This window comes from Salmo salar, chromosome 13 (assembly GCF_965601325.2).
Source record: "Salmo salar chromosome 13, fSalSal1, whole genome shotgun sequence".
NCBI classification, from domain to species: domain Eukaryota; kingdom Metazoa; phylum Chordata; class Actinopteri; order Salmoniformes; family Salmonidae; genus Salmo; species Salmo salar.
Window position 1 is genome coordinate 108,612,109 of NC_138303.1, and position 12,519 is coordinate 108,624,627.

General features: G+C 46.0%; 1 protein-coding gene across 3 annotated transcripts in view; it reads left to right on the forward strand.

The window, feature by feature from the left end:
* LOC106568520 (protein Shroom3) overlaps positions 1 to 12,519 on the forward strand; it is a 216,360-nt gene that overhangs the window by 134,751 nt on the left and 69,090 nt on the right. For all 3 annotated transcript variants that reach the window (XR_014380217.1, XM_014138941.3, XM_045692630.2), the window contains one exon: positions 818 to 1,012. Coding sequence is in view for 2 of the 3 variants with exons in the window: in XM_014138941.3 (XP_013994416.3) it covers positions 818 to 1,012 (195 nt within the window). In the remaining variant the exon portion in view is untranslated. The remainder of the gene's footprint in view (positions 1 to 817; positions 1,013 to 12,519) is intronic.

Genomic DNA, 12,519 nt, shown 5'->3' on the forward strand with positions numbered 1-12,519 from the left:
ATTGGGTTGGTACTGGGTTGGTACTGGGTTGGTACATGCTGGGTTGGTACATGCTGGGTTGGTATTGGGTTGGTACTGGGTTGGTACTGGGTTGGTATTGGGTTGGTACTGGGTTGGTACATGCTGGGTTGGTACTGGGTTGGTACATGCTGGGTTGGTACGTGCTGGGTTGGTACTGGGTTGGTACTGGGTTGGTACTGGGTTGGTACATGCTGGGTTGGTACTGGGTTGGTACATGCCGGGTTGGTACTGGGTTGGTACTGGGTCGGTACCGGGTTGGTACCGGGTTGGTACCGGGTCAGTACTGGGTTGGTACTGGGTCGGTACCGGGTTGGTACTGGGTTGGTACTGGGTCGGTACTGGGTTGGTACATGCTGGGTTGGTACTGGGTTGGTATTGGGTTGGTACTGGGTCGGTACCGGGTTGGTACTGGGTCGGTACTGGGTCGGTACCGGGTCGGTACTGGGTTGGTACTGGGTCGGTACTGGGTTGGTACATGCTGGGTTGGTACTGGGTTGGTATTGGGTTGGTACATGCTGGGTTGGTACTGGGTTGGTACTGGGTTGGTACATGCTGGGTTGGTACTGGGTTGGTATTGGGTTGGTACTGGGTTGGTACTGGGTCGGGTACCGGGTTGGTACCGGGTCGGTACCGGGTCCGTACTGGGTTGGTACTGGGTCGGTACCGGTTTGGTACTGGGTTGGTACTGGGTCGGTACTGGGTCGGTACCGGGTTGGTAGGCTACTCTGTCAGCTGACAGTGGTAAGTAGTAGTGTTTTCCCTCTCACTGCTCTGACTATCTCTGTCTCTTCCTCAGGGAGAGCTGCCCAGGCTCCTGCTGTGGTGACCCCACCCTCACCCCACTGACCCTGCCCACCCAGCCCACCCTCACCCCCCTACCCACCATCGGCCCTCCCTCGGACCACCACACCCCCCTCTCCTCCAGCCACGGACCCCCCAGAGAGACCCGAGGAGGATGTTCTGGAGGAGTTAAACTCCGTATCAAGAACAGGTCAGTCCTGGGCCAGTCTCTGTATGCCTCTATGGGCAAGTTTACTGGACACAGATTAAACCTAACCCTGGACTAAAAAACTTTTTTTTAAAGATATTCTCTATTGAACATGCTTTTTAGTCCACGACTAGGTTTAATCTTGGTCAGGAAAACCAGCCCTACAAGGCTCTGTGTGAGTAGTGAGTACTTCTGTAAACGGTTTGCTTCTGTCCCTCTTCTCACCGCAACCTGGGCTCGAACCAGAGACCCTCTGAACTGCCTCCTACGAAACGGCGTTACCCATCACTCCACAAAAGCCTCGGTCCTTGCAGAGAAAAGGGAAGCAACTACTTCAAGGTCTCAGAGCGAGTGATGTCACTGATTGAAACGTTACTAGCGCACACCGCTAACTAGCTAGGCATTTCACAGCGGTTCCACATACAGTAGCCTGGCTGGATATACTGTCTGTACAGTATGTCTGTTTGGGTGTGTTTCTGAACAGTACAAGTGTTTTGGGTCTGTGTGGGTAATGTTTGCATTGTGTCTGTGTTTGTGTATCTGGGCGTGGCACATCTTTGACTCTACTTGAACTGAGATTTGAGTCAGACTTTGTTTTGATGGGGGAGAGAGAGATATAAACAGAGTTAAAGAGAGAGAAAGAGACAGACAGATAGAGAGAGGGAGGGAGAGAGTTGAAAGAGGTAGAGAAACAGAAAGAAATCAAGACAGAGAGATTGAAAGAGAGAGAGAGAGAATAAGAGAGAGACAGAGAGAGGTAAAAAGTTCAGCGAGAGGGGATAGATATTCATAGCTATCGGCCCTGTCAGCTTTTCCTGTCTGGTTCAGGAAGAGAAGGGCTGTGTCCCAGATGGTACTCTTTTCCATATATGGTGCACTTCTTTTGACCAGGGCCCACATAGGAAGGAAGCTCTTAGGGGATGCTCCTGTCCACAACCATTGTTATGACCACTTACAATCTCTCACGCTGCAGGAAATAAGGGGGAATTTATACAGGAAGTCATGTTAGTGACAGGAATCAAATCAAATTGTATTCGTCACATGCTTTATAAACAACAGGTAGAGACTAACAGTGAAATACTTACTTCCCAACAATAGAGAGAAAGAAAATAGATAAATAATAGAAAAGTAAAATAAGTAATAATAGATGCACAATGAGTAACGATAACTAGGTTATATACAAGGTGTACCAGTACTGAGTAATGATAACTAGGTTATATACAAGGGGTACCAGTACTGAGTAATGATAACTAGGTTATATACAAGGGGTACCAGTACTGAGTAATGATAACTAGGTTATATACAAGGGGTACCAGTACTGAGTAATGATAACTAGGTTATATACAAGGTGTACCAGTACTGAGTAATCATAAATAGGCTATATACAAGGGGTACCAGTACTGAGTAAATGAGTACCGTAATTTACGGACTATTGAGCGCACCTGAATATAAGCCGCATCCACTGAATTTAAAAATATATATTATTTTGAACATAAATAAGCCGCACATGTCTATAAGCCGCAGGTGCCTACCGGTACATTGAAACAAATTAACTTTACACAGGCTTTAACGAAACACGGCTTGTAACAAAAATAAATATGCTTTAACGAAACACGGCTTGTAACAAAAATAAATAGGCTTTAACGAAACACGGCTTGTAACAAGAAATAAAACATTAGCAGTAAGCTTTAGTTGTCTTTTTGCACTGAGTCAATTCCTCACGCTGCTGTTTCCAATGTCTTATCATCGACTCATTAAGACCAAGCTCCCGTGCAGCAGCTCTATTTCCTTTTCCAACAGCCAGATCAATCGCCTTCAACTTGAAAGCTACATCATATGCATTTCTCTGTGTCTTTGCCATGATGAGGGTGACAAAATGACTACCGTAATCAGAATGATGGGAAATTTGAGAGCGCTCGATTTAATCTAAACAGTAAACAAAAAAGTTGTTTGACCTTAACCCGTTCGGCAATTTCATTGGTCTAATGAAAGCTTCATGCCGCCAAAAAACTGAGCACGTCACAGAATGTGTTTTTTTGGAGAAAGAAAATTGAAAACGGGAAAAATCCATATATTAGCCGCGTCATTGTTTAAGCTGCGAGGTTCAAAGCCTGGGAAAAAAGTTTCGGCTTATAGCCCGGAATTTACGGTAACAATAACTAGGTTATATACAAGGTGTACCAGTACTGTGTAATCATAACTAGGTTATATACCAGGGGTACCAGTACTGTGTAATGATAACTAGGTTATATACAAGGTGTACCAGTACTGTGTAATGATAACTAGGTTATATACAAGGGGTACCAGTACTGAGTAATGATAACTAGGCTATATACAAGGGGTACCAGTACTGAGTAATGATAACTAGGTTATATACAAGGGGTACCAGTACTGAGTAATGATAACTAGGTTATATACAAGGGGTACCAGTACTGAGTAATGATAACTAGGCTATATACAAGGGGTACCAGTACTGAGTAATGATAACTAGGTTATATACAAGGGGTACCAGTACTGAGTAATGATAACTAGGCTATATACAAGGTGTACCAGTACTGAGTAATGATAACTAGGTTATATACAAGGGGTACCAGTAATGTATAATCATAACTAGGTTATATACAAGGGGTACCAGTACTGAGTAATGATAACTAGGTTATATACAAGGGGTACCAGTACTGAGTAATGATAACTAGGTTATATACAAGGGGTACTAGTACTGAGTAATGATAACTAGGCTATATACAAGGGGTACCAGTACTGAGTAATGATAACTAGGCTATATACAAGGTGTACCAGTACTGAGTAATGATAACTAGGTTATATACAAGGGGTACCAGTACTGAGTAATGATAACTAGGTTATATACAAGGGGTACCAGTACTGAGTAATGATAACTAGGTTATATACAAGGGGTACTAGTACTGAGTAATGATAACTAGGCTATATACAAGGGGTACCAGTACTGAGTAATGATAACTAGGCTATATACAAGGTGTACCAGTACTGAGTAATGATAACTAGGCTATATACAAGGTGTACCAGTACTGAGTAATGATAACTAGGTTATATACAAGGGGTACCAGTACTGAGTAATGATAACTAGGTTATATACAAGGGGTACCAGTACTGAGTAATGATAACTAGGTTATATACAAGGGGTACCAGTACTGAGTAATGATAACTAGGTTATATACAAGGGGTACCAGTACTGAGTAATGATAACTAGGTTATATACAAGGGGTACCAGTACTGAGTAATGATAACTAGGTTATATACAAGGTGTACCAGTACTGTGTCGATGTTTTATTTATTTTTTTATTTCACCTTTATTTAACCAGGTAGGCAAGTTGAGAACAAGTTCTCATTTACAATTGCGACCTGGCCAAGATAAAGCAAAGCAGTTCGACAACATACAATAACACAGAGTTACACATGGAGTAAAACAACATACAATCAATGATACAGTAGAAAAATAAGTCTATATACAATGTGAGCAAATTAGGTGAGATAAGGGAGGTAAAGGCAAAAAAGGCCATGGTGGCAAAGTAAATACAATATAGCAAGTAAAACACTGGAATGGTAGATTTATAATTTGAAGAAAGTTCAAAGTTAAAATATAAATAATATGGTGCAAAGGAGCAAAATAATAAATTAAATAAATAAATACAGTAGGGGAAGAGGTAGTAGTTTGGGCTAAATTATAGATGGGCTATGTACAGGTGCAGTGCAGGGATACGAGGTAATTGAGGTAGTAGATATGTGATGAGTCCAAAACGTTTGTGCTAAAAGGATCAGTGCAGATAGTCTGGGTAGATATTTGGTAAACTATTTAACTATTTAACAGTGGTGTGGCTTTAGGGTAGAAGCTGTTCAAGGTCCTGTTGGATCCAGACTTGGTTCATCGGTACCGTTTGCCGTACGATAGCAGAGAGAACAGTCTATGACTTGGGTGGCTGGAGTCTTTGACAATTTTTAGGGCCTTCCTCTGACACCGCCTGGTATAGAGGTCCTGGATGGCAGGGAGCTCGGCCCCAGTGATGTACTGGGCCGTACATACTACCCTCTTTAGCACCATGCGATCGAGGGCGTTGCAGTTGCCATACCAAGCAGTGATGCAGCCAGTCAAAATGTTTAGTGAAGTGGACAGAGAGGAAGCTCTAGAGCCGCTCCACTTCAGCCCCATCGATGTTAATGGGTGCGTGCTCTGCCCTACGTTTCCTGTAGTCCACGATCAGCTCCTTTGTCTTGCTCACATTGAGGGAGAGGTTGTTGTCCTGGCACAACACTGCCAGGTCTCTGACCTCCTCCCTATAGGCGGATCAGTCCTACCACGCCGTGTTGTCGGCAAACTTAATAATGGTGTTGGAGTTGTGCCTAGCCGTGCAGTCGTGGGTGAACAGGGAGTACAGGAGGGGACTAAGCACGCACCCCTGAGGGGCCCCTGTGTTGATGGTCAGCATGGCAGATGTGTTGCTGCCCACCCTCACCACTTAAGGGCAGCCCGTCAGGAAGTCCAGGATCCAGTTGCAGAGGGAGGTGTTTAGTCCCAGGGTCCTTAGCTAAGTGGTGAGTTTGGAGGACACTATGGTGTTGAACGCTGAGCTGTAGTTAATGAACAGCATTCTCACATGGGTGTTCCTTTTATCCGTGGGAAAGGGCAGTGTGGAGTGCAAGACAGACAGACAGACAGACAGACAGACAGACAGACAGACAGACAGACAGACAGACAGACAGACAGACAGACAGACAGACAGACAGACAGACAGGCAGGCAGACAGACAGACAGACAGACAGACAGACAGACAGACAGACAGACAGACAGACAGACAGACAGACAGACAGACAGACAGACAGACAGCAATAGAGATGCAACATGAAGACATGGCAGTAACAGGAAGACATGGTAGTTAGTGACAGTTTTACAGTTGTCAGACCACACAGGCCAGGGGGCGTCCTGAAGACTGAGACTCTGTCCTGTCCTCTGCTGTGTGTGGCATGCAGTTTGAGAAAACATTGGCATTGGCTTTAGCTTCTAGCGGAGTGGAGTAATCAGTGTGTGTGTGTTTTGATGGCTCATCGTGTGTGTTTTAAGACTGGTAATGCCACAGTATGTGCATGGCTGTGTGGGGATACCATAACATAGCATGTGGCCCGGGAGCTCTCCTGCTGTTTTCCTAAAAGGGTTCTTCGGCTGCCCAGATAGAGAATGCTTTGAAGAGCCCTTTTGTTCCAGGTAGAGCCCTTTTGGTTCCAGGTAGAACCCTTTTGGTTCCAGGTAGAACCCTTTTGGGTTCCATGTAAAACCTTTTCCAGAGAGGGTTCTACATGGAACCCAAAAGGGTTATACCTGGAACTAAAAAGGGTTCTCCTATGGGGACAGCCAAATAACCTTTTTGGAACCCTTTTTTCTAAGAGTGTAGCATCTTAACTACCTGGCCTCATCTCTCATCAAAACAAAGCAGGACCTCTACAGAGGACATCCTCCTACTAACCTGGTTAAACCAGACTGAGAGCAGCATTCAGTCTGAGGTAACCAGGCAACACAAAACAGTTACACACTGCTCCTTACCCAGTTTCCATTCTCCTCCATCCCCATCACAATAGACAGTTTCCATTCTCCACCATCCCCATCACAATAGACAGTTTCCATTCTCCTCCATCCCATCACAATAGACAGTTTCCATTCTCCTCCATCCCATCACAATAGACAGTTTCCATTCTCCTCCATCCCCATCACAATAGACAGTTTCCATTCTCCTCCATCCCATCACAATAGACAGTTTCCATTCTCCTCCATCCCCATCACAATAGACAGTTTCCATTCTCCTCCATCCCCATCACAATAGACAGTTTCCATTCTCCACCATCACCATCACAATAGACAGTTTCCATTCTCCTCCATCACCATCACAATAGACAGTTTCCATTCTCCTCCATCCCCATCACAATAGACAGTTTCCATTCTCCTCCATCCCATCACAATAGACAGTTTCCATTCTCCTCCATCCCATCACAATAGACAGTTTCCATTCTCCTCCATCCCCATCACAATAGACAGTTTCCATTCTCCTCCATCCCCATCACAATAGACAGTTTCCATTCTCCACCATCCCCATCGGAACAGAACAGTTACCTTTCTCCTAGATCCCCATCACAACAGAACATTTTTAAAGGGATTTTGTTATAAATAACATTTTTTAAATACCATTTTTATGTCCCTGCATTCAGTACAGGAAGGACGTTGGGGGTTGTTTCGTGAGACAATGCTAACTAGCGTTAGCACAATGCCTTGAAGCCAATGGGTATCTACTAGTATGCTAGCAGATAACCATAGACTTCCAGTCATTGTAATAGATACCCATATACTTCTAGTTATTGCGCAAACGCTAGTTGGCACTTGTGCTAGTTAGCAACTTTGTTCAAACTGAACGCAAAGACATTAAAATAATGTCCATGAGTTCATCTGACTCTGGGTCAGTAGATAAAGGGCCTCATCTGACTCTGGGTCAGTAGATAAAGGGCCTCATCTGACTCTGGGTCAGTAGATAAAGGGCCTCATCTGACTCTGGGTCAGTAGATAAAGGGCCTCATCTGACTCTGGGTCAGTAGATAAAGGGCCTCATCTGACTCTGGGTCAGTAGATAAAGGGCCTCATCTGACTCTGGGTCAGTAGATAAAGGGCCTCATCTGACTCTGGGTCAGTAGATAAAGGGCCTCATCTGACTCTGGGTCAGTAGATAAAGGGCCTCATCTGACTCTGGGTCAGTAGATAAAGGGCCTCATCTGACTCTGGGTCAGTAGATAAAGGGCCTCATCTGACTCTGGGTCAGTAGATAAAGGGCCTCATCTGACTCTGGGTCAGTAGATAAAGGGCCTCATCTGACTCTGGGTCAGTAGATAAAGGGCCTCATCTGACTCTGGGTCAGTAGATAAAGGGCCTCATCTGACTCTGGGTCAGTAGATAAAGGGCTTCATCTGACTCTGGGTCAGTAGTTAAAGGGCCTCATTGCCAAAATCCCGAAGTATCTTCTGTGCATAAATAGAAGCAGGGCTCTTTAAAAACAGACAGACCATTTTGATAAATAGGACCAAACAGATCAGATCAAGCCGTCCAGGACGTAGTGGAGTGGAGCACCGGCCATTTCAGTACCGTTTCAGTGGAATGTTCAAAGTGAACTGAATAATTCAACAGTGTTCTAAACATTCTGTCTTCCTTCTGTTGTCTGTATGTATCCCAAATGGCACCCTATTACCAACAGTTCCCTCGGAAACTATTCAGAACCCTTTACTTTTTCAATATTTTGTTACGTTACAGCCTTATTCTAAAATCTGGGGAAGGATACCAAAACATTTCAGCAGCATTGAAGGTCCCCAAGAACAAAATGGCCTCAATCATTCTTAAATAGAAGAAGTTTGGAACCACCAAGACTCTTCTTGGAGTTGGCTACCCCGCCAAACTGAGCAATGGGTGGAGAAGGGCCTTGGTCAGGGAAGTGACCAAGAACCTGATGGTCACTCTGACAGAGATCTAGAGTTTCTCTGTGGAGATGGGAGAACCTCCCAGAAGGACAACCATCTCTGCAGCACTCCACCAATCAGGCCTTTATGATAGAGTGGCCAGACGGAAGCCGCTCCTCAGTAAAAGGCACATGACAACCTGCTTGGAGTTTGCTTAAAGGCACCTAAAGATTCTCAGACCCTGAGAAACAAGATTATCTGGTCTGATGAAACCAAGATTGAACTCTTTGGCCTGAATGTCAAGGGTCACGTCTGGAGGAAACCTGGCACCATCCCTACGGTGAAGCATGGTGGTGGCAGCATCATGCTGTGGGGATGTTTTTCAGTGGCAGAGACTGGGAGACTAGTCAGGATCGAGGGAAAGATGAACGGAGGAAAGTATAGAGAGATCCTTGATGAAAACCTGCTCCAGAGTGCTCAGGACATCAGACTGGGGTGAAGGTTCACCTTCCAACAGATCAACAACCCTAAGCACACAGCCAAGACAACGCAGGAGTGGCTTCGGGACAAGTCTCTGAATGTCTTTGAGTGGCCCAACCAACTTGACAGAGCTTGAGAGGATCTGCAGAGAAGAATGGGAGAAACTCCCCAAATACAGGTGTGCCAAGCTTGCAGCGTCATACCCAAGAAGACTTGAGGCTGTAATCGCTGCCAAAGGTGCTTCAACAAAGTACTGAGAAAAGGGTCTGAATACTTATGTAAATGTTATAATTTCCGTTTTTTTTTATTTTTATAAATTAGCAAATATTTCTAAAAACCTGGTTTTGCGTTGTCATTATGGGGTATTGCGTGTATATTGATAAGGGAAAAAAACTATTTAATACATTTTAGAAGAAAGCTGTCAATGGCTCTGAAAACATTCCGAAGGCACTGTATAAAGTGGCTATGGACCCTGGTCAAATGAAGTGCACTAGAAAGGTACTAGGGTGCCATTTGGGAGTCAGACTCTGATAAATAGATGGTCGTTATTGGAGGCCTAGTGAAGGCATTGCCATAGAAACCGTCTGTAAAACCATGGCACTGTAATTTCATTGTGTACACAACACTACCAGCCAAATATTTCTGTGTAGACCTAGTCTAGGGCCTCGCTGTGTTACGGCTGCGCAGTGCAGAGTATGTAGAGAGAAAAAAGGACTTTCTAACAATGTCTTAAGTTTTTGCTTCTGTACAAACTGGCCTCTTTACTGTGGGAGCAGAGCAGGGCAGAGTAGAGTAGGGCAGAGTAGAGTAGAGTAGAGTAGAGTAGAGTAGAGTAGAGTAGAGTAGGGCAGAGTAGGGCAGAGTAGAGTAGGGCAGAGTAGAGTAGGGCAGAGTAGGGCAGAGTAGAGTAGAGTAGGGCAGGGCAGAGTAGAGTAGAGTAGGGCAGAGTAGAGTAGGGCAGAGTAGGGCAGAGTAGAGTAGGGCAGGGCAGAGTAGGGCAGGGCAGAGTAGAGTAGGGCAGAGTAGAGTAGGGCAGAGTAGAGTAGAGTAGGGCAGAGTAGAGTAGGGTAGAACAGAGCAGGGCAGAACAGAGCAGAGCAGAACAGAGCAGGGCAGAACAGAGCAGGGCAGAACAGAGCAGGGTAGAACAAAGCAGGGTAGAGCAGGGCAGAGCAGGGTAGAACAGAGTAGGGTAGTGATAGCAGGGTAGGAAATAGCAGGGTAGAAAATAGCAGGGTAGAACAGAGCAGGGTGGAAATAGCAGGGTAGACCATAGCAGGGTGGAAATAGCAGGGTAGAACATAGCAGGGTAGAGAAGGGCAGAACAGGGGGGGGGGGGGTAGAGCAGGGCAGAACAGAACAGAGGAGGGTAGAACAGAGCAGGGCAGAGCAGAGGAGGGTAGAACAGAGCAGGGCAGAGCAGAGCAGGGTAGAAGAGAGCAGGGCAGAGCAGAGCAGGGTAGAACTGAGCAGGGTAGTTCAGAGTAAGGTAGAACAGAGCAGGGTAGATACGAGCAGGGTAGATCAGAGTAGGGTAGAACATAGCAGGGTAGATCAGAGCAGGGTAGAGCAGGGCAGGATAGAACATAGCAGGGTAGATCAGGGCAGAACAGAGCAGGGTAGTACAGAGCAGGGCAGAACAGAGCAGGGCAGAGCGAGAGGAGGGTAGAACAGAGCAGGGCAGAGCAGAGCAGGGTAGAAGAGAGCAGGGCAGAGCAGAGCAGGGTAGAACTGAGCAGGGTAGTTCAGAGTAAGGTAGAACAGAGCAGGGTAGATACGAGCAGGGTAGATCAGAGTAGGGTAGAACGTAGCAGGGTAGATCAGAGCAGGGTAGAGCAGGGCAGGATAGAACATAGCAGGGTAGACATGCAGGGCAGAACAGAGCAGGGTAGTACAGAGCAGGGCAGAACATAGCAGGGTAGAACATAGCAGGGTAGAACAGAGCAGGGCAGAACAGAGCAGGGCGAGCAGAACAGAGCAGGACAGAACAGAGCAGGGTAGAACAGAGCAGGGTAGAACAGAGCAGGGTAGCGACAGAGCAGGGGCCAGAACAGAGCAGGGTAGCAACAGATCAGGGCAGAACAGAGCAGGGTAGAACAGAGCAGGGTAGAACAGAGCAGAACAGAGCAGGGCAGGACAGAGCAGGGCAGAACAGAGCAGGGCAGAACAGAGCAGGGTAGAACAGAACAGAGCAGGGTAGAACAGAACATAGCAGGGTAGACCATAGCAGGACAGAACATAGCAGGGCAGAACAGAGCAGGGTAGAACAGAGCAGGGCAGAACATAGCAGGGCTAGAACAAAGCAGGGCTAGAACAGAGCAGGGCAGAACATAACAGAGCAGGGTAGAACTTAGCAGGGTAGTTCAGAGCAGGGAAGAACATAGCAGGGTAGAACAGAGCAGGGTAGAGCAGGGTAGAACATAGCAGGGCAGAACCTAGTAGGGTAGATCAGAGCAGTGTAGAACAGACTAGTTGGAGCTTAGTTTCTCCATCTACTGTATGTCATTTGGCAGTTTGAACTTAAAACCCAGTTGCTATGGGTGATCTCCTCTGTTCTCCTCCTAAATGGGATATTCTTGAGTTTACTGAAGACTCTCTCTCTCACAGAATGTAAACAGTTATAGAACCGTAATACTTTAATCAAATGGAATTGAGACAAGCTTTACAAACTAGTTTAACAAATGTATTACACAATATTGTATATTTATCTAGTCTGATTTATGGTACATAAACTGAATGACCTCATGCGTTGTGTTCCTTATTTTAATCCAGAGCCATACATGTATGAAATGTATATGGGTCTGTTTCTAAACTCTTATCTGATAGAGCGGAGACCAGGCCGTGTTCTTGCGTCAGCCCGAGGTGAGGTAAGGCCAAGGTTGTCCTCTGACTTCGTTTAATTGAATATGTCACTAAGGTTGCCAGTGTAATTTCATCAATAGAATGCATCACCTCTTGTCACAGAACTTCTCGTTGTTAGATGAACACCATCCTACAGCTGGACTGGTCCTGGTTGGAAGGCTTCCCAGATCAGTGTTAGAGCCAAAACGGTAAAGCAACGCTGGATCAACCAAGCCTGGATGTAATGTGTAGGCCGAAAAACAAGATTGTCAGTATAGCTATTTTGTGTAGCGGACAGGGAGTTGGGTTAGCGGACAGGGAGTTGGGTTAGCGGACAGGGAGTTGGGTTAGCGGACAGGGAGTTGGGTTAGCGGACAGGGAAGTTGGGTTAGCGGACAGGGAAGTTGGGTTAGCGGACAGGGAGTTGGGATGGCGGACAGGGAGTTGGGTTAGAGGACAGGGAGTTGGGTTAGCGGACAGGGAGTTGGGTTAGCGGACAGGGAGTTGGGTTAGCGGACAGGGAGTTGGGTTAGATGACAGGGAGTTGGGTTAGCGGACAGGGAGTTGGGTTAGCGGACAGGGGAGTTGGGTTAGCGGACAGGGAAGTTGGGTTAGCGGTCTGAACTGTGTTATCTTCTAGGAGCACATGCCTTTTTATTTGTGTGAGACTCAAAGTTGCTTTAGTTATCGATAAAGGAAAATAAGGAGTTCTTCAGGGTATTGTGTGT